The following is a 26,688-nucleotide window of genomic DNA, read 5'->3' as shown; positions in this document are numbered from 1 at the left end:
CCACACTGAGATACCACCTCACGCCAGTCAGAGTGGGTAAAATGAGCAAATCAGAGGACTCTAGATGCTGGCGAGGATGTGGAGAAACGGGCACCCTCCTACACTGCTGGTGGGAATGTAAACTGGTACAGCCCCTCTGGAAAACAGTGTGGAGGTTCCTCAGGAAACTAACAGTAGAACTCCCCTATGACCCAGCAACAGCACTGCTAGGAATTTTCCCAAGGGATACAGAAATGCTGAGGCATAGGAGCACATGTACCCCAATGTTCATAGCAGCACTCTCCACAATAGCTAAAACATGGAAAGAGCCTAAGTGTCCATCTTCAGATGAATGGATCAAGAAGATGTGGTTTATCTATACCATGGAATACTACATGGCAATGAGAAAGAATGAAATCTGGCCATGTGCAGCACCATGGATGGACCTTGAGGGTATTATGCTGAGCGAAATAAGTCAGGCAGAGAAGGACAAATATCATATGTTTGCACGTATAGGAGGATTAGGAGGAACTTAACGGAGGAACAAGGGGGAGAAGAAGGGCGGAAATGGTGGGGGAAAGGGAGAGAGGCAAACCATGAGAGACTCTTGAATGCTGACAAAAACTGAGGACTGATGGATGTGGGGGGGAGGGGGGGTGGGCATGGAGGAGGACACTTGTAGGGATGAGCACTGAGTGTTATGTGGAAACTAATTTGACAATAAACTATTTGTAAAAAATAAATAAATAAATAAATAAATAAATAAATCATGTACTTACTTGATGAGTACTGAGAAATGTATAGAATTGTTGAATCATTACATTGTATACCTTAAGCTAGTATAACACCATATGGTTTTTATGCTTTTTAAAAAAGGAGAGTGAGACCAAACAAACAAGAAAGAGGGCGTATATAACAATTACTAATGGTCCTTGACTATTGCCTTTCTTTTTTTTTTTTTTTTAATGTTTTATTTATTTCTAGGAGAGAGAGAGAGAGAGACAGCGTGAGCAGGGGAGGGTCAGAGAGAGAGGGAGTCACAGACTGAAACAGGCTCCAGGCTCTGAGCTGGCAGTCAGCACAGAGCCCCACGCGGGGCTCAAACCCATGAACTGCGAGATCATGACCTAAGCGAAAGTCGGACACTTAACTGACTAAGCCACCCAGGCGCCCCGACTATTGCCTTTCCTCTTACTCCTCCATCTTTTCCTGACTCTAACTGCATGTTAATAAAGCTGATAGATTAGTGTTAAAGTATGTAATCACATTCTATCTTGTGAATTCAAATACTTCAGAACAGTATACCACAGTTTAAACTGTCTGACTTTGATTTGTATCAAGATATACCTCTTCAAAGTCTGTGAAAGGGTTATTGTACAGGTTATAAAAGAAATCCAACTTTAAAAGATGGATATATAACTGCTTATGAAAATTAACTTTCCTGTGTCAGCTAATAACAACCAGCTTCTTATTTCCAACGATTTGTGTTATTAGTCTTTTGCACACTCGTTAAAATGGACAGAAAGAAGAATGTTCAGTTAGATGGTTAAAACAAAAAACTCCCTTTTCTTTTCTTAATCTTCTAATCATCAAAACATACATTTAATATATGCATGTATGGTTGGTTGACCTCCAGTCCTTCTCATGAAGTCGACTACTAGCTAAGAAGATGCTTAGCTGTGGGGAAGATATAGCAATTGAACAACCAATGCAACTATCATCTACTTCCCTGTCCCCCAACATTTCCATGTCTGGCTGAAAGGTTGTTTGTGATGCTTTAACAGAAGGAAAACCTTCCATGGAATGATGTCATAAGACAATTACTGATAGAAGCAACGTTAGTAGGCAATATTTAATAAAAGGCAAGATATTTAGTGACTAAGAATATAGGCTCTGGAGTCATATTGCCAGTGATGGAATCCTCCGTCATCCACCGTTTATGATTGAGGGCAAAGTTTCCAACCTCTGTATACTCCATTGAGAAAGTCATGATATCCACTTCATATCTACTCATAGTGGGGAGGCAAGGTCAGGTAAATATGAGATGCGTACAACAGTGTTTAGTACTAAATAAGAACTTGGTAAAAGTTGTTATTCTTAATGACGTAATGGAGGGTACTGTTTATCATTCTACGAAACTTTAGAAGTTTTACGAATTGTCAAAGGAGACAAATGTCAGCTGTGGAAGACCAGCTGGCCGCTAAAGTCCCTGGTGGCCTGTGGCCCTCATGCTTCTTGGTGAGGTTTTTGACTTTATGAGCATAGAACTTGGATTTCCTTAATATTTCAGAGCCAACTGAGTTTCAGTGGATAAATCCACAGTATCTAAACTCAAAAGGAACTATGACCTGGTTCTGGAATCTCAATAAATATCAAGTTAACTGAACATTTATGTCAATGGCTCAGCACATTTTCTCCGTAGTCAGGTGAAAATGGGGAGCTAAGCTCGGTGAGCATTGAGTCAGAGCATCAGGTGACACATAGCAGGATCTGCTCCCTCACCTGGGTGACCAAACCCAGTTCCTTGGAAGAGTAGGATGTCTCCAGTGACTTGTTTTTTCCAGACGCTCTCATCAGCCTTAGAATGCAGCCCTTAACACTTTGTCACTGACTGCCAAAGCTGCCTGGGCTTGTTTCAGAAAGGAAGCTTCATGGGAATTAATTTTCCTACGTTTCTCCTTCATCACAGATTTTAAAAAGTCATGATTTAATAAGAGTTAGTATAAGTTAATAAACATACAAACCACGTTAAGAGAAAAATCTTGCTTACCTAGAGGCCATTTTAGCTGTATTCATTTTACCCTTTATACTTTTTAGTGGATTTTAACTGATGCCTACATGTTCTCCACTAAAAGTCATGCTAGAGTGACACAGTCTACTTCCGTTTATCGGTCTCTCTTCTCCTGTGTAACTGCCCCCTCCCCCCCAATCTGAGCCCAATGATGTAGTGAATACGTTCCAATAGACACCAAAAAGGCCTTTTATCGGCCCTTCATGGTACCAGGAAAATCACGAAACTATCATGATTTATCTATTTCCACGGCGTCCAACTTTATAACTTTGTATTCTTTTAGGCCAGTGCTAATGTAGTAGTCACGAGTCCCATGTGGTTATTTGAACTTAAATTAATAATGACGAACGTTATAGTACTTGAACTTAACAACTAAAAATCAAACAAATCATTCAGCTTCTCAGACACGTTACACTTCAGGTGCTCAAAGGCCGCGTGTGGCTTGTGACTGCCATGCTGGGCAAATTGTGCTGGAAGATCTTGTGTCCTTAACAGAGATATAAAAGTATCTCTGTAAGTCTATGGCCACTCTAATTGACTGAACTTAAAATTCAAAGTTTAGCCAAAATGCTTCCCCTTTATCTCACCCTTTCTGTAAATCACTTTGGTTCATCATTTATTTTGTGTACAGCGTGAAATTATAATTTCACAACCAGCTTGTTGGTAAGTGGCTGTGAGTTCCTCACAGGAAAGCAGATGGGATATGTAATTACAGCACAGGATTATTTATTTAGTTGTGTGGCATTCTGTTAGAGCTATCATTTTATTCTCAGCACCTTTTTTAATAAAAAATTACTCTAATGCTGTAGGCTCTGTAGGAGACATAGACACCATGCCAAGTTTTCTCCACTCTCTGCCAAATATTGGTCTTTCTCCTCCTTTAACAGCTCTTCCGATTGTAACTCTCACAGTCTGAATCTTCCCTTTAAGCTTCTTGTACTCCATTTTACCTTTGTCTTAATGATGATCGGAAGACAGGTCAAAATTCTGAAGTGTTTTCTCCACCATCGAGGAAAGGTTACAAATATTTACAATAGGTTTGGTTTAAGCATATTTTCATGTACTCCTTTGACAATGGCAGTCATTGTGTGGAGATCGTGACATCAGTATGCTTTAACACGGCATATTTATTCACAGGCTTATAAAATGAGCTTTAAAAATATTGAAATAGCAGAGGACTCTAAAGTGCAAGTTCTAAAGTGGAAGGGAACTTCGTCCTGAGTGGGGGTGGATAGAGAAGACAGCCAGCAGAATGCTAAGGAACTGTTGTGGGCAGTAAAGACCATTTTAGGCTGTGATTCTCAAGGGTGTTGGTGGGGGGGTTTGGTCAGGGAGCCCTATGAGATGGTCACTGTGGACCCTCTCCCCGCAAAAATGCACACCAAAAGTTTTACATACAATTTTAGTGGAAAGATTGATCCCTGAAGCCCATCGATGGCTCCATGAACCTCAGGTTTTAGAATCTTCTTTGCTGACACCAAGAGACAGTACACAGTTAAAGCCCTTTAAGACCCTAAGCATAAAACAGAAGTTTCCAGAGGCACTTTCATGCATTTTTTTAATAAACATTTATTGAGTATTTCCACATCTCAGGTTTATTCTAAGTAATGGAGATAGAGAAATTACACAGTCCTTTGCCTGAAGAAGTTCATTTATTAGACAATATTGAGTGAATGCCATATGCAAGTATCCTTCTACCCCCTGGGCATATACATGCAAACAAAACAAAGTTCAGGCTTCAAGGCCGCTTATATTCTAGTTGAGGGAAAGAGTCAACTAACAAATAATAATATAATTGAGGTAGTAATAAGATCAATGGGGAAAAATAAAGTAGGATATAAAGATGGGGGAGTGACATGGCTACTTTAAATAGAATCCAGGTCAGAGCAAGCTTTCCCAGTGGGGTCATATTTAAGAAAGACCAATGGAATGAGGAAGTATGCTATGCAAATACCTGGGAGAGAGCAAGCTAGCCAGAGAAGAACAACTAAGGCCTTGCTTAGTATGCTTGCGGAATGCCAGGGTTGATGTGACTGGAGATTAGAAAGCACGGAGTAAGAGACAGGTATTACAGGTGGTGGGATGGTAGTGACCGTGGGGGGCCTTTTCCACTCTATTAAGGAAGTTGGATTTTTTCCCTAATGTGCAAAAAGGGGAATCCATGGACAGGTTACAAGTAGAAGATTAGTGACATCTCATTGATTTTTAAAACAAAAAGCATTAAGATCATTTTAGCTACAATGTGAAAGTGGAAACAGGAAGACCAATTTGGAGGCTATTACTGAGGAGCATAAGCTATGCAGCCAGGCCCTGGCAGTAACTATGGAGAAGGCGAGGAGTGGCCTGAGCAGGGAGCCATGTTGAAGGCAGAAATGACAGGATTTGCTGATGGATTGCATGGGGGGTGTGAGAGGGAGAGGAAGTGGGAGATGGTTCCAGGCTTTTGGCTTGAGCAACCGAGTAAATGATGGTAAACATACTGAAGAAGGCCCATAAACCAAAGAAACAATGCAATGTACTAAGTGCCATTATAGAGAAGTTCAGAGGAAAATAGTTGTGAACGAAAACAAAACAGAACAAAACAAAACCCTCAAAGCGACAACCACAACCACAACACGTATTTTTAAGTGAGATTAAAATTACAATCACATTAAAATTTTTAAGTGAGATTGTCAAACCGAATTAAAAAATAAAATAAATAAATAAATAAACTGTAAGCTGTTTATAAGAATTCTTTAAATATGAAGATATAGATAGGTGAAAGGTAAAAATACAGAAAGTATACTGCAAACAATAGTTATAAGAAAGCTGGAGTGCCTATATTAATACTAGATGAATTATATAACAGGGCAAATAATAATATCAGAGAGAAAGAGATCCATATCATCATAATGAAAAGGCTCATTTGTAAGAGGGAAAATGGTCCTAAATGTTATTCACCTAATACCACTTGTTTAAAATAGATGAAGAAAAAAGATATCATTTGCCACAGCATCAGAAACAATGAAATATTCAGAGATAAGTTTAACAAAATAAATGCAGTGCCTATATGCTGAAAACTATAAAACCTTGCCTAGACAAAGTAAGGAAGACCGTAATACATGAAGAGATATACTATGTTGGATACAGATATATTCCTTTTTTTTTTTTTAATGTTTTTATTTATTTCTAGGAGAGAGAGAGAGAGACAGCGTGAGCAGGGGAGGGTCAGAGAGAGTGTGATTCATATTCTGAAATAGTCTCCAGGCTTTGAGCTGGCAGTCAGCACAGAGCCCGACGCGGGGCTCGAACCCACGAACCGTGAGATCATGACCCAAGCGAAAGTCGGATGCTCAACTGACTAAGCCACCCAGGCGCCCCGGATACAGATATATTCCTGGTGGGGACCCAAGGTAGTAAAACTTTGGGAAAAAATTTATATTTTTATAAAGTTAAACTTGCACTACCAGACAAGTCAGAAATTCTACTTCTAGGTATTTACTCAAGAGAAATGAAAACATATGTCTACAAGAAGACTACTATGAAAAAGCCCATTGCAGCTTTAATTCATAATGGTCCCAAATTGAAATAACCCAAAGGTCCATCACTAATTGAATGGATAAACAAATTGTTATACTCATTCGGTGAGATACTACTCATCAGTAAAAAGGAATGAACCAGTGAAATGTGGAACAGTGCAGATGAATCTCATAATCACTCTGCCATGTGAAAGAAACCATACAGAAGGGGTACATATGTAATAATTTCATATTTAAACAGTTGAAGTTAATCTATGGTAAAAGGATGCAGACCAGTAGTTGCCTAGAATAGATATGGGAAAGGGAATCAGCATCAGAGAGGCAGGAGAGAATATTTTGGGGTAATGGAAAGTTCCACATATTGTTTGGAGTGGTTAGTTATAGGTATATATACATTTACTCAAACTCATCAGACTTAAACTCAGGTGCATTTTATTAAATCCAAATTGGCTTTCTGCAAAGTAGACTCAGAAGAAGTAATGGGAATAATCCAATTGTTAGGAAGAAGTTGACTACTCGAGAAAAAAGGGATGATTAATGGTATGATGTAACTGGAAATGTGTAAGTTCTATGAGAATAGGGCACTTGATTATCTTGTTTAGAGTGCTGTTCTGAGTGAATGGCGTTATTAGGTTTGAGTGTTCATTGAATGAGAGAATTAAAAGTGAATGGGATAAAAGTCCAAAGCACACATTAGATACTGGGCTTAGATGGTAGGAGAAATACATTCTCTAAAGTAATAGAAGAATGTATGCAGATATAGGTAGGTTTGAGGCTCTTGTGAAATTATTGATCTTGAGTTTACTGCAATACTAATTTCCCCTATAGTTTAACACTCTCCACGTATGCTTGGATGCTTGGGCACAAATGCAAAGAAAGAAATTTCTAGTGTTTGTTCATATTCTAGAATTGATTTGATGAAAAGACATGAGGATGAAAAAGGTTTATTTAGGGTGTGGCAAGAGTGTTATTAAAACAATAGAGCATATAAGCAGGATAAGAAGTAAAGTGAAAAACTGAGGAAGTGAATGGGCTGGGACCCCAGTGAAGGTGAAGAATAGCTCAGTAGTGGGAGTAGCTGAACAGTGAAGCTGCTATCTTCCACCATTTGCTTGTTGGCTACCAAGAAACCCTCAAAGACTGAACAGTGTGGGCGCTATAGGAATCCTGTCTGTGAGTAAGAAAGAAAAGTTGATGGAGTATCAAGCATCATAGCAGAAGACAAAGCTGAGAGATAGATGAATGTATTGAGTCAGAGTCAGTAGAAGGGACATAAGAGAATTTTAAAAGTAACGACAATCCCTACTATGGCAGCCTGCTCCTGGCCAGGATAAAAGCTAAGAGCCGTGGAAAAGCAAATAAAAAGAATACCACGGATTGGTGAGGAGGGAGAGCAACTGGAACTCTTTATAACTGTGAGAGTGAAAATTGATAAAAGTACTTTAGAAAAGTGTTCAACAGTGTCTATGAAAGGTAAACGTGTGTCTACCCTCTGCCTCATCAAATCCATTCCTGGGTACATGCCCAAGGGAAATAAGGGCATAGATCCATCAAAAGACATGTGCAAGAATATTCATTGCAGCTCTGTTCATGATAGTCTCCAGCTGAAAGATAAGAGCCTAAACTGGTATATTCATAAAATGGAATAATATATAGATATAGGAAGTATGACTTAGTAATATAAAAATGTGACTGAATCTCAGAGACATTGGCTGAGCTAAAAAAGGTGGACACGAAAGAATACATGTTATATGACTGTATTTATACAAAGTTGAAGAGCAGGAAGAACTCATGGATGACTATTTTTTATTTTATTATTAGTAGTAGTATTTACTTATGGATGATTTTGAAAGTCATAGAATGGTTATCCTTCTGGAGGTATTTTTGGAGGGGAAAGGAATGTAAAGGAAATACTCAGAAGTGATAAGAATGTTCTATACCTTAGATCTGAATTAGTATTCTGTATGTATCGCTACACCAAAAAACAGATTTTGACAATCTGACAATCTTAGTTAATGAGATCTATTTGCCCTACTGATGTTTACTTTGACCACTGATGATTTGTTTTTATTGCTGTCATTTTAAGTTTTTGGTTTTTCTTTGCTATATTTTCATGTTGTGTTTCTTTTGTTTTTTCTTCCCTTTTTCTGTATTGAGCAACTTTCTTTTGTAACCTGTTCCTTTTGGTAATTTGGAACTTTTACTATTTATCTGTAGCCTATTGAACACACATATTTAAACCAGTTTTTTATATCAATGAAAAAATAAATAATAACTAGGCAACAACCTAGTTCTCTTTACCAAAATAATCTGGTTTCTGTTACCTGAGCTTTATTGAAAAAAATCTGGAATTTTAATTCCAAATCATTTTTTTCTCATCATGTGTTATCATTGCCTGAGAAATCCTTAAGAATTACATTATGTTTTAAAAAAAATAAAATAAAAAAATTAAAAAAAAGAATTACATTATGTTTCATAACATCATTATCATTCAGTTGAACTATATATTTCATTGTATTTATTGATATACTACTATTGTTTTTATATTTTGTCTTCCCCAATGTTGGCTGCAGCGTTTACAAGGTATTTTCTTTTTTCTTTTTTTTTTAATAGTTCATTGTCAAGTTGGTTTCCATACAACACCCAGTGCTCATCCCCACAAGTGCTCTCCTCCATGCCCATCACCCCCCTTCCCCTCTCCCCCATACCCATCAGTCCTCAGTTTGTTCTCAACATTCAAGAGTCTCTCATGGTAATTTCTTAAATATATAGTTAATATACTTGCTGAGTTTGTGAGTGCCTGATGATTTTCATGCCTCAATCCCCAAATGCTTTCAGAAGTCCTCCCTTAAAATTGCTATGGGTTTCCAGGTCGCTGTGCTCTTCTGATCAGTGTTGGAGCCAGTGTCTTCTCCATTGCCCTCTGCTCTGCTGGAGGCCATCTTGTCTCACTGGCTCACGTCCCTGGAAACCCACAATTACCACAAGCTTGGTGCTTGTGGCAGACTTTTAAGAAGATTTGTCTCCCCGGAAAGGGCCTAAGAGGCTTGAGAACAAACACCGCTGACTTTCGTAACTGTCACAGTTTCTAGTATAGAGTGAGACATACACAAACAGCAGCTTTAATTTGGATGTTAGATAATGCTGTCCCAAAATCCAATAGCCATTTCCCCTGCAAGGGAATTTTTATCCCAGCTGTGCCCTTTTAGGTCACAGCTTACTGCTTCCTTCTCTGTCTTCTTTACCCTTCCAGCCTCACACAATTATACCTCCTTACTCAGAGTTATATGTCTCTCCATTCTCTGCCTAAAACTGAACACCAATTTTTGTTATATCCCCAGACACAATGGGATGTCCATTTAGAAAGGGGCCAACACGAAGAGCCAGCTAAAGCTTTGAAATTCAATTTTTTTGTCTTTGACATAAGCAGAACACCCTCCGTCACTGGTCTCTGGAAATGGAAGAAAAATAGTGTAATAATTTGCTTTCTCCTTGACCAAAGAAAACCCATAGGAGTCATGAATTTGTTATCGTGCATTTTGGCTACCCATGAATTCTCAAGATCTCATACCGGGATCTCTGTCTTCCTAGAGTTCTATACTTTTTCTTTTTATCATTCGACCATTTGCCCTGTTTCAGATTTTATCCAATTTTACACTGTGTTATGTGCAGTTTTCGACTACTTATTAGTTATTTCACATGTGTAATTTCTGCTTTCTCAGAAACAGTAGTGATTAGAAGTCGGTACTGATTCTTGAGACTCAGGGTGTCTAATATATACAGGTACTCAAGGAGTCTTGTGTATTGACTAAGAATTATGCCAATATATGCTATTTAATGACCTTCTAGTATGTGCCAGACAATGTGTTAAGGGCTTTACGCATATGATCTCCAATCCTCTCCTTGATCCATTGAGGAGATAAGCATCATTAGGCCCATTATACAGAAAAGGAAACTGTAATTTTAGCAGCTTAAGTAACTTGTTTGATTCCACATGGCTAAATTGAGAGACTGGATCTGTCAGATTCCAAAATACTTTGCTCTTTCTGCCATTACCCCGGGAATTCCAAAGCCACCAATATCTGCAACCGTATCTCCATCAGTGATGTTGTTTTAAATAAAAACTTTACAATCACTTAGCGGGCGGTGACCACATCGTCTCTGTATGATTATGTTCTCTTTGAGTTTCTAGACACCATTCATTTTTTATGTGATTTTTAAAGCTCATATGTGAACCTGTTATCTTTCTCTCTGCATTTCAGTTTGATCCATTAACGATTGAAAGCAAAAAAGCAGCAACTGTGGTGTTAATGCTTAATTCTCCAGAAGAAGAAATTTTGGCTAAAGCTTGTGAAGCCATTTATAGATTTGCTTTAAAAGGTTTGGCTTTTTCAGTTTATTTTTCTATTTCATTAGTTTCTTAAAATATTTACTACACAATGGGCACTCTCTCCTTAGTCTTTAATTCCTTTCTTGTCAGATGAATTCTTTTAGGCAACCAGAATATCATTTAATGCGTTACCTGAAAGTAATGTGTCTCCTTAAGTGCCTAACTTAATCTCAAAGAGTAATTTAGTCACTGTATAGAATAGTCACATTGAAGGTTTTATTGTAGTTTAAAAGATTGTAAGTCACAGGAGCTGAAAGAGCTCCCAGTGGTCAAAGCTGGAATGATTTGAGCAGCAAAATAAAGTAGTATTGGATTATAACCCAAAGTATAAATAAATATTTATGATCCTATATTAATAAACATAAATAATTGAATAAATAAATAAATGGAAAAGACAAATCTCCCATGCAGAATTCCAAATAATTTATGTACTCAGCCCTCAAAGAGGCAGAATATAACTTTTCACTCTTTAGGTATGAGCTTGGCATAGTGACTTCTTTCCAAACACTACAATATGGGGGTGCCTGGGTGGCCCAGTCAGTTAAGCATCTGGCTTCGACTCAGGTCATTACCTCGCAGCTTGTGGGTTCAAGCCCTACGTCGGGCTCTGTGCTGATAGCTAGCTCAGAGCCTGGAGCTGTCTTCGGATTCTGTGTCTCCCTCTCTTTCTGTCCCTCTTCTGCTCATGCTGTCTCTCTCTCTCTCTCTCTCAAAACTAAATAAAACATAAAAAAAAAATTAAAGACAAACAAACAAACATTACACTATGGAAACAGGAAGAAGGAGAAATTTGACAAACACTCTCTCAGCCAGGTGATCAAAATCAGAATCAACAGTGATAAATCATATTGATAATATGTGACCTTGATATCATGTAATGAAAATGGCACTTCTGTTATTTTTCCCCCAAAACTTATAACCCTCAAATCAGAAAAGTTCCAAGTCAAGGACATTCTTTTTTTTTTTTTTTTAATGTTTATTTTTGAGAGAGAGAGAGACAGAGCACTAGTGGGGGAGGAGCAGAGAAAGGGGGACGCTCAACTGACTGAGCCACCCAGAAGCCTCAGGGACATTCTATAAATATCTACCTAGTATTCCTGAAAATGGTCACAGCTATCAAAAACAAGAAAAGTCTGAGAAACTCTCATAGCCAAGAGGAGATAGGGATATATGATGACTAAATGTCACAGGAGACCTTGGGTAGGATCCTAGAACTGAGAAGGCATATTAAGCTAAAAGTAAGGAGATCTGAATAAACATAGACTTTAATTAATAGTAATGGATTAATGTTAGTTCCTTAATTGTGACAACTGTACCTACTAATGTAAAATGTTAATAGTGGGAAAATGGGTATGGGTTAGGTGGTAACTGTACTATCCTTGCAATTTTTCCATAAAACTAAAACTGTTGTAAAATCAAAAGTTTTTTAAAACACTGTACAAGTTAGATTCTATTGCACAGTTTATTCATAGAGGATTTACAAACACATATGATAATTATACTTTAGTTCATTCCAAGTGGTGATAAAATGTGACTTTTATTATACTTTATAATTTTTTTTTACGTTTATTTACTTATTTTGGGAGGGAGGGTATGTGAGCAAGGGGGAGGGGCAGAGGGAGAAGAGAGAGAATCCCAAGCAGGCTCTGTGCTGTCAGCACAGAACCCAACAGGGAGCTTGATCCCATGAACCATGAGATCATGACCTGAGCCAAAATCATGAGTCTGACACTTAACTGACTGGTATTGAGGATACTTGAAGAGTTTACTGTAACTTTGTCATTAAAAAAAAAAAGAAAGAAAGAAAACATTTTAAACTAAGAAGGGAGGAATTTGATTTTTAAGGAAGTGTTGATTTTTACACATTACTTTTGTCACTTGTATGAGAGAACAACAAATCATTCAATCAGCAAATAGTGAAATACTCTCCTTACTATAATACTCAGTCATTGTGGGGAATCCAGCAAAAAAACCAGAATCATTGCTTCTGGCAAGAATGGTTCGTGAGTAATTGTGTAGAATTCTGGGCCAGATTTCAGGGACCCATTGGATCACAGCTATGGCAGCATGAGTCTCACTCAGCCATATAGAGTCATCAAATGCCATTTCTTTTTATATGACATGAGGTGAAGAAACAGGTAGGGGTGTATTTTGTGCGAAATCAATACAGAAATTATTGTAAGTCTGGTGTTAGATACTAGCAGTATATTCTGTTTTTGTTTTTTAAGAGAAATGATGGGAATTTTCCTCTGGCCATGAAGGAATAAGAGGTCAAATTTACTTTCCTAATTGAAACAAGTAAGAAAACAAAAATAAGTGAAATAACAGTTGGCAAAACACTGAGTATTAGGCAGTGAACGACAGTGACTATTGAGAGACAGGAAATGAAGGAAATAAACTCTCTGATTACCCCAGCTTATTGATTTCAAAGACTATCCAGACCACATCACAGGAAGGGTTAACCTATAGAGAGGCCTGTAGACCCTGAGTTGAGAAGACAGATCTGAAAGTTAAGAAAGACAAAGGAAGCAAGAGTTTTCAGGATGGTGACAGACAGGAAAGAGTTGCATAGAAAGAGGAAGTGGAGGTTGGTAAAGGGTCCAGCTCAAGTGTTCAGCTGACTATTGATCACAATGTACACATATGGGAACTATTTGTAGTCAGACAAAGCACCTAACAGGATCAGAGCTAACAGTGCCTGGTGCTCACACAGAGCCACAAGCAGTGCCTATTCCTATCAGCCAGGCTGGAAAACCACAAGATTCGTGGACAATTGTATGGAATATACAGAAGTCTCTTGCTTTAGTAGTTAGAAATAATTTGTGCTAGATCGAGCTCTGGTCTAGTATTACCTAATAAATATTTAAAAAGCAAGACCCGAAGGGATCAGATTATTTCCAGATCATTGTGTCCTGAAACAAATTTGAAGAATACAAAAATCACCATTGACCAACTAGGTAAAATCCATAGTGCCTGGCATTCAATAAAAAAATTACCAGGTGTGAAAAGAAGCAGGAAAATCCAACCCGTAATGGGAATATAAATCATCAGTATATCAAAACCGACACAATATATGTGTAAATAGAATCTTTGGAAAAGTGCGAGAGGGACAGAAAATGTATTAGAATAAATAATAGCTCCCAATTCCCCCAATTTGATGAAAACTCTAAGCTTCTAGATCCAAGAAGCTCATAAAAGCCCAAGCACAATGAATATGGAGAAAATTACACTAAGACACAACAAAACAAAATTGCTTAAAAAGAGTAATAAAGAGAAAAATCTTAAAAACAACGAGAGGAAAGAACACATTACATTCAGGGAAACAAAAATAAAGATGACAGTAGATTTCTCATCCAAATTAGGGAAGCAAGAAGTCAGTGAAGGAACATCTTTAAAGCACTGAAAGAAAAAGAAAAACTTTAAACCTCGAATTCTATTCCCAGCAAAAATATCCTCCAAAAACATAAGTGAAATAAAGTCTTTTTCAGACATTCAAAAGCTGAAGTAGTTTATTGCAAGCAGGCGCACACTGCTAATTATGGGAAAGTAGGTCCTTCAGGAAGAATAAAGAGGACACCAGGTGGAAATGTGGATAGACACAAAGTAATAAAAATAATAAAGATGGAACACTAGAAATGTTAACAAAGAAAGCTTTTTCTTCTTATTTAAGTCACTTAAAAATCAAATTGGTTATTAAAAAATTTTTAGTAAAACATTTAATAAAATGTTTATTTTATATTTGAGAGAGAGAGAAGGAAACACAGAATCCAAAGCAGGTTCCAGGCTCCAAGCTGTCAGTAGAGCCTGACACAGGACTCAAACTCATCAACCTTGAGATCATGACCTGAGCTGAAGTCAGATGCTTACAGACCGAGCCACCCAGGAGGCTCTCAAATTGGTTATTTTAAACAGAAATAATAATCATACTGTGCAGCCTGAAGCATTTGTATAAATAAGGTATATGACTACAACAGAGCCAAGGTAAAAAGGGGGAAAATGGGAGTGTACTATTGTAAGGTTCCGTACTACATGTGAAGTGGTATATCACCACTTAAAAGTAGACTGTGATAAAGATTTATGCTACAGACCCTAACACAACACTAAAATAACAAAACTCAGAGTAATATCAAATAAGCCAACAAAGGAAATGAAATGGAATCATAAAAATAATATTCAATTCATACAAAGAAGGCAGAAATGAAAAGGAAAACAAAGGATGAGACACAAAAAACAAGTAAGATGGTAGACTTAAACCTAATGCTATCAATGATCAAACTAAATATAAATGTCTGAGTACCTCAGTCAACAGGGTGGCAGTGTTACATTCGATAAAAAGTAGGAGTAGTTAGATACAGACTTCCTCCACCTGGTAAAGGGTATCTATGAAATATCTATGGCCAACTAACACTTAATAGTGAAGGCTAAATGCTTTTCCCCAAGATCAAGAACAAAAGAATGTCTGCTCTTGCCTGTATGGGAAGTTCTTTTTCTTGCAACCAGGCAAGAAAAAGAAACAAAAGGCATCTGGAATGGAAAAAATGAAGCAAAACTATCTTTGATTTATAGAAGATTATGCCATCTTTTATATAGGAAAGTCTATTGAGTCTACAAAGAAGCTACTAGAACTAATAAATTAGCAAAGTTCCAGTATACAAAATGAGTATATAAAACTCAATTGCATTTGTATGTGCTAGCAATGAACAATTGGAAATCAACATGAAATTTAATACTATTTACAATAGCACCAAAAAGTATGAGATCATAGGGTGAATCTGACAAAAGTTGTGAAAAATCTGTACACTGAAAATACAGAGCCTGATGCAGGGCTCAAATTCATGAGCAGTGAGATCATGACCTAAGCCGAAGTCGGACACTTAACCGACTGGGCCACCCAGGTGCCCTGAAAGTCAAAACAATCTTGAAAAAGTAGAGTCTTGAGAACATACACTCCCTGATTTAAGACTATTATAAAGCTACAACAAGTAAGACAGTGTCATTGGCATAAAGATAAACAAATAGATCAAGGAAGCAGGATAAAGAAACCATAAATGGGCCCACATATATATGGACACTTTTTTCAACCACGGTACAAAAGCAATCCAGTAAAAAAAGTCAGTCTTTTTAACAAGTGGTTTTAGAATGAGGTCTCCATACAAAACTTAAAGCTATAAAACTTCTAGAACACAGAGGAGAAAACCTTTCTGACCTTGGGTTAGCCAACAATTTCCTAGATATGACACTAAAACATAGTCCATAAGAGGACAGTTGACTGGATTTTGTCACACCCTGAGCTCACTCACACACCTAACCAAAAAAGACACACAAACAGCAAATAAGTGTGTGAAAAGATGTCATATGTTATCAGGAAATTGTAAATTAAAGCAATAGTGAAATATCCCTACACACCTGTTAGAAGAAGGGCTAAAATTCTAAACACTGGCAGTATTAAGTGCTGGGGAAGATGTGGTGAAGAATGCACTTTCATTCATTGCTGGTGGAAATCCAAAGTAGTACAAGGCACTTTGGAAGACAATTTGCTAATTTCTTAGAAAGCTCAACATAATCTATGCATTTGTCAAAACCATAGAGTTTTGACACCTAGAGTGGTACAACACATACAGTGACTTGTAAGGTAGATTACCACTCTAAGCAAGAGTAACGTATCAATATTGGTTCATCAGTTGTCACAAACGTACCACACTAATAAAACAAACCAAATTTAAAAATACATATGAGCAAGAGATTTAAATAGACACTTGATCAAAGAGATATATGAATGGCAAAAAAGTACCTTTTGCTCAACATCATTAGTCATGATGGAAATACAGATTAAGACCATGATGAGATACTACTTCACACCCACTAGGATTACTCTAGTCAGAAAGGTGGACAAATATTGGCTAGGAGGATGTGGAGAAATTGGAACCCTCATACACGGCTTATGAGGCTGTAAAATGGTACAATCGCTTTGGAAAACAGTTTGGCAGTTTCGCAAAAAGTTAAATGTACATCTACCATATGATCCAGCCAAACTATGGCATATCCATATAATGGAATAGTATTCAGCAATTAAAAGGATGAACTATGGTACAGGCTACAACATGGATTAATCTCAATAAGACTGAGCAAAACCAGACGCCAATAACAAATTCATACTCTATGATTATATGAGCAGAACCAGACAATAACAAATTCATACTCTATGATTATAGACACTTCTGGGAAATGCAACATAATATATAGTAACAGGAAGAAGAGGTCACAAAGTATCAAGAGGAAACTTTTGAGGCTGTTAGATATGTTCTTTCTCTTAATGGTGGTATTTGGTTTCATGGGTGTTCAACACGTGTCAGAATTTATCAAATTGTTCTCTTTAAATATGAACAGTCTATTGTATGTCAATGATTCCTCATAAAGCTACTTAAAAAGAATAAAAATAGATGCAAAGATTGCACAAGCTATTAATTTTGAAAATCCTCTTCTTCTGGCCATAAAATTATAATACATAGCATTGTTGGTAAACTGAGAAGAAATGTATTTTAATGAAGAAAGAATTCAAGTTATATAATAACATTCTCAGAATCAAAGTGTAAAGACAAACTTTTAATTTTTATGGCAACATGACATAAAAAATGTATTTTTATTTAAGCATAAGTATCTTAGAATTTCTATTACAGGTTCACTTGACAAAATGTTTTCATCTAAGAGATTCGTTTCAGAATGTCCTTAAAATGCAAATATGGGAAGATGTGAAGAGAAGTTTGTAATTGTCAACAATGCATATTTCAACATGTTCTTATCAGGCGACAGATGTGACCATTCAGATACAGGGCAATTTCATGAGCTATAGGAAGATAAAGTTTGTGTATTATCAGAATATGGACCTATAACTTAAAATACAAAATACTCTAATTTAATGAGAAAACTGAGGCAAGACAAGGTAAAGTGATTTTATTACAGTCTCAAATTAATTTTGAAAGTGAAATCTGTATTTCCATAGTCCACGGAATTAAAAAGCTGAAGTTAATCAGGACCTAAACAGTGTTCCTGACTTTGTAGAATGATATCCCACTCGTCAAGACATAGATAAACTGCTTCTACAGTTAAGCAAGACCCCGGCATTACGTGGCCTTCTGGGGTTTCTTGCCACAGCTAAGGGGTCCCCGGTCACCCTGGCGGCTCTCCTCTGTGCGTGAACCTCTGTGCCAGCGGCAGACACATCTTGTATGACAGAATAGGTGCCGTGACCCCCTGAACTCACTCCAGCGTCCCGCTTTAACTTGAAGTGGGGTCCGTGTATGTTAATTAAGTCTTGTGATTAATTACGCCAGTCATGACTGGCACCATGCTAGGCACTGAGGATAGGAGAAAATAGAACAGAAAGGGAATCTGTCCTCATGGACAATTAAGTTCTAGGGGAACAGGCAAACACGGTAAGGAGATGGCTAAACGGTATGAAGAAAATAGACCGGGGGAAGAGGAAGAAGGGCTTGGATGTAGTGGTAACATTAGCGAGGGTGGGCAGGGGAGACCCGTCTGAGCAGGTGCAGTGTGAGCTAAGAACTGAATGACAAGAGGAAGCCAGCTCTTCAGATAAACAGCAGAGCAGATGTCCAGGAAACCTGCGCTCCAAAGTTTATTCCAAGACAAATATATGTGGAAGCGAAGAGGAATGTGAAAGGCAAACAGCAAATAAGAAATTAAAATGGCACAAGGGAGGGGCGCCTGGGTGGCTCAGTCGGTTGAGCATCCGACTTCGGCTTGGGTCACGATCTCACGGTTTGTGAGTTCGAGCCCCGCGTCGGGCTCTGTGCCGACAGCTCAGAGCCTGGAGCCTGCTTCGGATTTTGTGTCTCATTCTCTTTCTGCTCTTCCCTCACTTGTGCTCTGTCTCTCTTGGTCTCTCAAAAATAAATAAGCGTAAAAAAAAATGTAAATGGCACGAGGCAGAGTTTTGATGAGATTGATGATATCTATGCATATATTTATTTTACGTGTGATATCAGGGGAAGAAAACAAAGCTACACTCCTTGAACTTGGAGCTGTGGAACCTTTAACCAAACTGCTCACCCATGAAGACAAAACTGTAAGAAGAAATGCCACCATGATATTTGGAATCCTGGCTTCTAATAGTAAGTATCAACTCTCAGAAATAATTTCATAACCTCACGTAATGTGTTATCCTTTTTTAACAATTTCATTTTAAGGGGTTTGTTTTTCATTTTATTTGAACTGACTTTAATGTTAACAAAAAGTTAAATAAATATAATACAACAGATTATGAGTTCATATTTTAACAACATACTTTTGTTATTTATTTATTTTAATGTTTATTTATTTTTGAGTGGGGGGAGGGGCAGAGAGCAGGAGACAAAGGATCTGAAGCAGGATTTTCACTGAAAGCATAGACTCTGGTGCAGGGCTCACACTCATGAACTGCAAGGTCATGAGCTGAGCCAAAGTCGTATGTTTAACCGATGGAGCCACTGAGGAGCCCCAAGATATTTTTAAAATATAAAAATATGTGCAAATATATCCATGCAAACCAGAGTTGGTGATGTGGTAGGTTGGAGTCTAACAAGTTGAAGGGCACTCATTGTTTCTTAAAATTAAAATCGTTTTTTTTCTTGAGTTAGTATAATTATATTTGTCTGCCTATATGTAAGCTACACTTCATATGTATTTCATGGTGAAAGTAACCCAGGGTGAAGAGGTTTGATACATTTATTTTTTTGAAACTGCAAAATGTATTTTGCCAAAAATAATTTTAGACATGGAATTATTTCTTAAATCAAACCTGTTAGTTGCTTGAATATTTTCATATGTTTAATATGGTGGAATAATAGTAGTAGTTAAAATATGCTATTATGTCTGTTAGAGTATCAGATTGACCAAAACTATGTCAATAAACGCAGTCCCCGACTAATGAGCCGAATGCAGTTTTCATTTGAAAGTCATTTTCATGTTACAATGGTAGGTTTCTGAGTCAGCCGGTGAAGGCCTTGTAACTTTATAATAAAACAGGACATCCTTGGTGGAGACTGAACGAACTCTAACCAGAAACCCAGGCAGCTAGCGATAAACATGTCTGTCTCTCTCATAGCCCGCGGCTAAAATGATCATACTTCCCCCCCCCAAAACACAAGCTCAGTTTCCTCCATCAACTTCCTGACTCCCCCCTCACTTTCCTGAACCCTGTGTGAGGCAGGGCGGGGGAGGGGGATGGGGGGGGGCCTCCTTATTCCACGGTGGTGTCCAGCAGGGACTGTGGCAATAGCATCAGAGACAGGAAGACGGGAAGCGACGGGGAGGGAGAGTTCTAGGTGGTACCTCTGCCCTTACAGACAACGCGCCGAGGCTGCATGGACAGCACCCGGGTGTCGGGCAGCCGACGCGACTCCACCTGGGCTGTTAGTGGAAGGGGACCTGGCGGCAGCTGCAGGAGCTCCAACGGTGGCTCCTCCCTAGGACAGGGGCTCTGGGAGTATTTCTTAATTTTTTTTTAAATGTTTTATTTATTTCTAGGCGAGAGAGAGAGACGGCGTGAGCAGGGGAGGGTCAGAGAGAGAGGGAGACACAGACTCTGAAACAGGCTCCAGGCTCTGAGCTGGCAGTCAGCACAGAGCCCGACGCGGGGCTCGAACCCACGAACCGCGAGATCATGACCTAAGCGAAAGTCGGACCCTCAACCGACTAAGCCACCCAGGCGCCCCTCTGGGAGTATTTCTGACCGTTGTGGGGAGTCGATGCTCCACCACCCCAAATTTTGATAACATCAGTCAACACTCACACAGCATTTAACAACGTGCTGGGAGCTGTTCTCTTTCCTCAATGCTGTTTGCGTGTTCAGTCATTTAATGTGCTTGGTACTACTGTCGTTCCCTTTACATACGAGGCCACTGAGGTACAGAGAGAAGTAAACCAAGGCAGTAGTCGTTTGTATTGTGGGGCCTTCGCGAATTTATCTCAGGGGCTCTCTGTATACTAATTCCGCCATGTTGAACGAGCCGCGTTGAATAGTATTTATAACCAAAACAGGGAACACTCAAATGTTTCTGATGTTTTATTCTGTTTACACACGACAGAATTTGAGAGCCGCTGGTGCTTTGTAATACCTCTTATGCAACTCCTCGCTTTAAAAATAGAAAAGAGCTTGGAAAGGATTAGGTTCCTTGTGCCGTCATGCGGGTGGTTAATAGAAGAAATCAGATCAGTGCTAGAATTAGAACTTTACCCTCTGGCTCATGGCTGTAGTGGACTTCTGTTCATCCCATATTCTCTCATCTTAACATCAGTGCACATGCTAACTCGGCTTCTCCTTCTACGGGATTTTTGGGGAGAAAGCGTGTCCTTTGGAAAGGAAAGTTATAATTTTCTGCTTAGACTTCTGCTTTCTGACTTATTATCTAGGTTCCTAGGACTTTTGTTCTTCATTTCTATTATCCATTTTATTTAGCATTTCCATCTTCCAATACATGAGGAGCTTATACTCTGCGAAGCCCTCCAAATTGTTTGCAACATTTTCCTGAGCAGGGTTTGTGTATTGAATTTCATGCATTTCCAAAAAAAGAGTCTGTGACCCTAAAATATTGGGAATTGCGGTTGCATTTAAGTGCGAAGCATGGCAGCTCTCAGACCTGCTGAGCCCCCCTCCGCGAGCCGGCTGGCTGGGGGGCGGCCAGTGCGGGGGTGCCGTCTGCCACCATGAAACCTAACAATGGAAAGTTTTGCTGTTCTGGCTGTTTCTAGCGAGCACTTGGCCCTTAGGTATGACGAAGGAACTCCCAAGAGCTTTCTTTTCATTCCATGAATTGGGTAAAAAAAAAAATCAAGCCATTATTGGAATTAACTCATTTTGTATCTGAACTATCTGATGACATGGATAAAACGCTTGGTGTCCCCAACGGCTTGCGGAGCTCCTTCCTGTCTTCTCAGCGCGGCCAATACATTAATAGCTACTGCTTCACGTTGCAGACACGTCCAAGGTAACTGCACTAGTCTTTTACTCTAAATGAAAAGGCGTGTTTCCAGACTCATGTGCAAACAAACGCACCTCTGGTGCCCCCATGGCTAAATCATCTTTAGACTGTTTTAAAATAACTGCTTTTTCTTCAGAGATTTGTATCTTCACAAGGCTTTCATGTCCTCAGTGCTTTCACTCTGTTCAGAGTGGGTGAACCCATACGATGTTCCAACAGATTGCCTGGTGCTGAAAGGATTGCAATGGGAGCGAACCAATTCTTGACTTTTCTTCTTTTTCATTTTTCTAAAGTGATTGAGTTATGAGGCTATGCTAATCCTGGGTCATTCAAAACAAGCACTTTTTTTTAAATTTTAAATTTATTTTTGAGAGAGAGATAGAGACAGTGTGAACAGGGGAGGGTCGGGAGAGAGGGAGACACAGAATCTGAAGGAGGCTCCAGGCTCTGAACTCACTATCAGCACAGAGCCTGACACGGGACTTGAACCCATGAAGCTGAGATCATGACCTGAGCCGAAGCCGGAAGCTTAACCGACTGAGGCACCCATGCGCTCCTCAAAACAAGCATTTAAGGGGCGCCTGGGTGGCTTAGTCGGTTAAGCGTCCAACTTTCGCTTAGGTCATGATCTCGTGGTTCGTGGGTTCGAGCCCCTCGTTTGGCTCTGTGCTGACTGCCAGCTCAGAGCCTGGAGCCTATTTCAGAGTCTGTGACTCCCTCTCTCTCTCTGACCCTCCCCTGCTCACGCTGTCTCTTCTCTCTCTCTCCTAGAAATAAATAAAAATATTAAAAAAAAAACCAAGCATTTAAATGACTTTGTTAAACCTTTTCATCAAAATGGAGCTGCTGTCTCCTTTCGCGCAACCCCCACACCCCCACTTTTGTTTGATGAGTCTGACGAGGCCACTTAACAGAGACTCATTTAATCAAGTCCACTAAAGAGAGAGTTCATCGTGATCCTTGAAGCCCAAATTTTACATTACTTATGGCAGTCTGAAGAGCTTGCCGTCTTACGACAATGTTCACGTAAAAGAATATGTAAGGTCAAAAATAAATTGGGTGGTTAATATTATGCAACCAAAAAGTGTAAATAAGAATGGAATTACAACAGATTGCATGGGGGCACCTGGGTGGCTCAGTTGGTTAAACCGCTGACTTCGGATCAGGTCATGATCTCACAGTTTGTCAGTTTGAGCCCTGCATCAGGTTCTGTGCTGACAGCTTGGAGCCTGGAGCCTGCTTCAGACTCTGTGTCTCCCTCTCTCTCTGCCCCTCCCCTGCTCTTTCTCTCTCAAAAATAAATAAAAACATTATAAAAAATGTTTTGAAAAAAAAAACCAGATTGTATGAAGGTACTCCAGGAAGTGAAGGTGTTGGCAGTTCTGAAAAACCTAAAGTTGTATGTGTCATAATGTGTAGCTAAAACATATTTAAAATGAATTTTTAAAATTTACTTATTTAGTTTAAGAGAGAGAGAGGGCAAAAGTGGGGAAGGAGCAGAGAGGAGAGACAGAATCCCAAGCAGGCTCGATGCCATTAGCACAGAGCCTGATGCGGGGCTTGAACTCACAAACCGTGAGATCATGACCTGAGCCAAGATCAGGAGTCAGATGCCTAAATGGACTGTGCCACCCGGGCACCCCCAGCTCGTACATATTTATATGGACCAACCACAAGGTAGAATTTCTATTCAGTTGCCATATATGAGAGTGTTCTCCATTGAGAAAGAAGGGGACAGAGATCTATATTGTTTTTAAAGTGTTGAAAATAGCCACTTATCCATTATTTTTGCCGATTTAACCTCAAGAATAGAAAGATTTTTTAGGGACAATTTGGTATCTAATGGCTAAACTCATATCTAGAAAGGACCTTCATGGCACAGCATTTTCTGATGAAAAATGTTGAGTTGTTAGGGCAGAAAAATAGGGACAGCAAGGTGGCCCCCGCCTGTGGGAGCAGGTCTTTCCTGCAGAGAAACAAGAGAAGCAGAGAGTTGCTCCTGCAGAGAAGCAAGAGGGGCCAGTGTTGACTGTAAAATAATGTCCTCTTTGGGATGCTACACTTTCCAGAAGCTCTACTATTCTTTTGTACTTCAAGCGTATTCACGTACGCATAGCTGACTGTAAGTTTGCTGGCCCTCTTTAACCATTTTGAACAGAGACCGAGCAGAACTTTTGACAGGTTAAAGAGCAGCCGCTTCCCTGAATCCCACAGGAAAAGGTGTTCAATAAAAGTCAAGTATACCCAGCGGTTAACGAGGAAAAATCCATCCAGCAACCATCTGCCGCAAAGTGAAATTTTCCAAAATCCTAGTAATGCACATTTTGGCTTGCAGACAAAGATAACTGACCAAGAAGAACCGTTACAAAAGCTAAATTAGTACCTTATTTCTTATGCCTTAGAAAATGGGGGTTAAGTTTGGCAGGGCAGAAGTAGGGGCATGCCTGCCCGGCCCTAATTAGGCTCCCATGATTAATACAAAGATGAACTTAAAAAAAAACAATATACTTATCCTTAATCATTTTTGGCATCTCTGATAATCAAATGGAATGCACACGAGATATATTAATCGAAAAGGCTGAGGATAATTCTTACTTGCATTCTGCACAAGGGTTATTACAATCAAAATTTAAAAATGCTGTTCCCAACAAACAACACAAAAAAGAATTTCTACTATATAGTAAACAAATGTAGGGCACAGTAACTCGGCTTTACTGATTAGTGTTCTAGGTACACTTTACACTTTTCTGGTTATCTTTCCTAGTGTTTTTGGAAGGTATATAGTTCAGTGATCAAGGAGAGAGGCTAGAATTTGTCTAGGTCAGACAGACAAGGACTAAGGATTACCTAGTCTCACTGACTTGCTGATTTTGAGCCTCAGGTTCTTTATTTGTAAATTTAGGTAATAATAAAGCCTATATCATAAGGGGCTATTTAAACAACATCGCCATTATTGTTATTATTATTACTACTACTTTAATGTTTATTTTTTAGAGAGAGAGAGAGCATGAGTGGGGGAGGAGCAGAGAGAGGGAGACAGAATCTGAAGCAGGCTCCAGGCTCTGAGCTGTCAGCACAAAGCCTCACACGGAGCTCGAACTCACAAACCGTGAGGTCACGACCCGAGCCCAAGTCGGACACGTACTCGACTGAGCCACCCAGGCACCCCAGCATTGCCATTATTGTTAATAATGATAAACATTAATATTCTGTTTCTTCTTTTGTAGATGATGTTAAAAAACTGTTAAGGGAGCTAGATGTCATGAATTCCATCATCGCTCAGCTTGCTCCAGAAGGTAATTTTGCATCCCACATCTGTTTCAAAAATGGGACTGGGTTTATTTTTCACATTTGATGAGACTACTCATCGGAATAGCTTATGTAATATCAATTACGAATTGTCATTAATCTCTCTCAAACCAAGATGTGCTCTAACCAAAGTTCAGATTTGCGAAGCTTTGCTTTTTAAAACGCGTTTTAAAGTAATGGTTGAAATAGCCAAATCATGGAAAGAGCCTAAATGTCCATCAACTGATGAATGGATCAAGAAGATGTGATTTATCTATACAATGGAATACTACATGGCAATGAGAAAGAATGAAATCTGGCCATGTGTAGCAACATGGATGGATCTTGAGGGTGTTATGCTGAGTGAAATAAGTCAGGCAGAGAAGGACAGATACCACGTGTTTTCACTCTTATGTGGACCAGGAGAAACTTAACAGAGGACCATGAAGGAGAAGAAGGGGAAAAATAGTTGGGGAGAGGGAGGGAGGCAAACCACAAGAGACTCTTGAATGCTTGGAACAAACTGAGGGCCGATGGGGGTGGGAGAGAGGGCAAGAGGGGAGATGGGCATGGAGGAGGGCACTTGTTGGGATGAGCTCTGGGTGTTATATGGAAACCAACTTGACAATAAAGTATAAAAGAAAAAAAATGAAAAATAAAATAAGGTAAAGGTTGAGTATGCCTTTCGCATACTTGTGTTGTTTATCTTTGATGTGCAGAAGAAGTAGTCATTCATGAGTTCGCCAGTCTTTGCCTGGCAAACATGTCTGCAGAGTACACCAGCAAAGTGCAAATATTTGAGAATGGCGGGTTAGAGCCACTCATCAGACTGCTGGCCAGCCCAGACCCTGACGTGAAGAAGAACTCTATTGAGTGCATTTACAACTTGGTCCAGGTAAGGGTGATTTCTAAAAGTGTGTTTTGACCAAAGCTATTTATAGAATTTATTTGCCCATTAAAACGGGCAAGGTTTTAAAACGAAAAGGTTTTAAAAACTCATGTTTTGAGTCACTTTTTTTTTTTTTTTTTTGGTACTACTTAGGAATTATCATTTGGGGAAAAAAGAATGGAAGTTGTGCGTAGATACCTTTCAATTTTCATATTTTATAAGTAATTGTCTTCCATGAAAGGGCATTTTATTTTTTAAGTTTTAAATTTTAATTCCAGTACAGTTAACATACATATTATACCAGTTTCAGGTGTACGATATAGTGATTGAACAATTGTACACCTTATTCAGTGCTCATGGTGAAAAATGTACTCTTTAATATCCAGCAGCTTTTTCCCCCATCCCCCACCTACCTCCCTTCTGGTTACCATCTTTGTTCTCTATAGTTAAAGAGTCTGTTTCTTGGTTTCTCTCTCTCTCTCTTTTTCCTTTGTTCATTTGTTTTGTTTCTTAAATTCTACATATATATGAATGATATCATATGGTATTTGTATTTGAGTGACTTGCTTAGCGTTATGCTCTAGTTCTATCCACGTTGTTGTTGCAAATGGCAAGATTTCATTCTTTTTTTTACTGAATAATATTTCATTATATGTATCTCCACATCTTTATCCACTCACCTGTTGATGGATTCTTAGACTGCCTCCATAATTTGGTTATTATAAATAATGCTGCAATTAACATATGAATGCATGTATCCCTTTGAATTACTGTTTTTGTATTTTGGGGGTAAATACCCAGTAGTATGATTACTAGATCAGAGAGTAATTCTATTTTTAACTTTTTGAAGAGCC

The 26,688-nt window shown here is 38.8% G+C and overlaps 1 protein-coding gene across 7 annotated transcripts in view; it reads left to right on the top strand.

Moving 5' to 3' along the window:
• ARMC3 (armadillo repeat containing 3) overlaps nucleotides 1-26,688 on the top strand; it is a 95,210-nt gene that overhangs the window by 4,578 nt on the left and 63,944 nt on the right. For all 7 annotated transcript variants that reach the window (XM_039233018.1, XM_039233017.1, XM_039233016.1 and 4 more), the window contains exons 2-5: nucleotides 10,551-10,668; nucleotides 18,685-18,810; nucleotides 24,885-24,953; nucleotides 25,665-25,840. In XM_039233018.1, coding sequence (XP_039088949.1) covers nucleotides 10,599-10,668; nucleotides 18,685-18,810; nucleotides 24,885-24,953; nucleotides 25,665-25,840 — 441 coding nt within the window. In that variant the 5' untranslated portion in view covers nucleotides 10,551-10,598. The remainder of the gene's footprint in view (nucleotides 1-10,550; nucleotides 10,669-18,684; nucleotides 18,811-24,884; nucleotides 24,954-25,664; nucleotides 25,841-26,688) is intronic.

This window comes from Hyaena hyaena, unplaced genomic scaffold (genome assembly GCF_003009895.1).
Source record: "Hyaena hyaena isolate Hyena2069 unplaced genomic scaffold, ASM300989v1 scaffold_72, whole genome shotgun sequence".
Lineage (NCBI taxonomy): Eukaryota > Metazoa > Chordata > Mammalia > Carnivora > Hyaenidae > Hyaena > Hyaena hyaena.
Note: the sequence above shows the minus strand (reverse complement) of the source record. Positions and strands in the feature narration are given on the sequence as shown.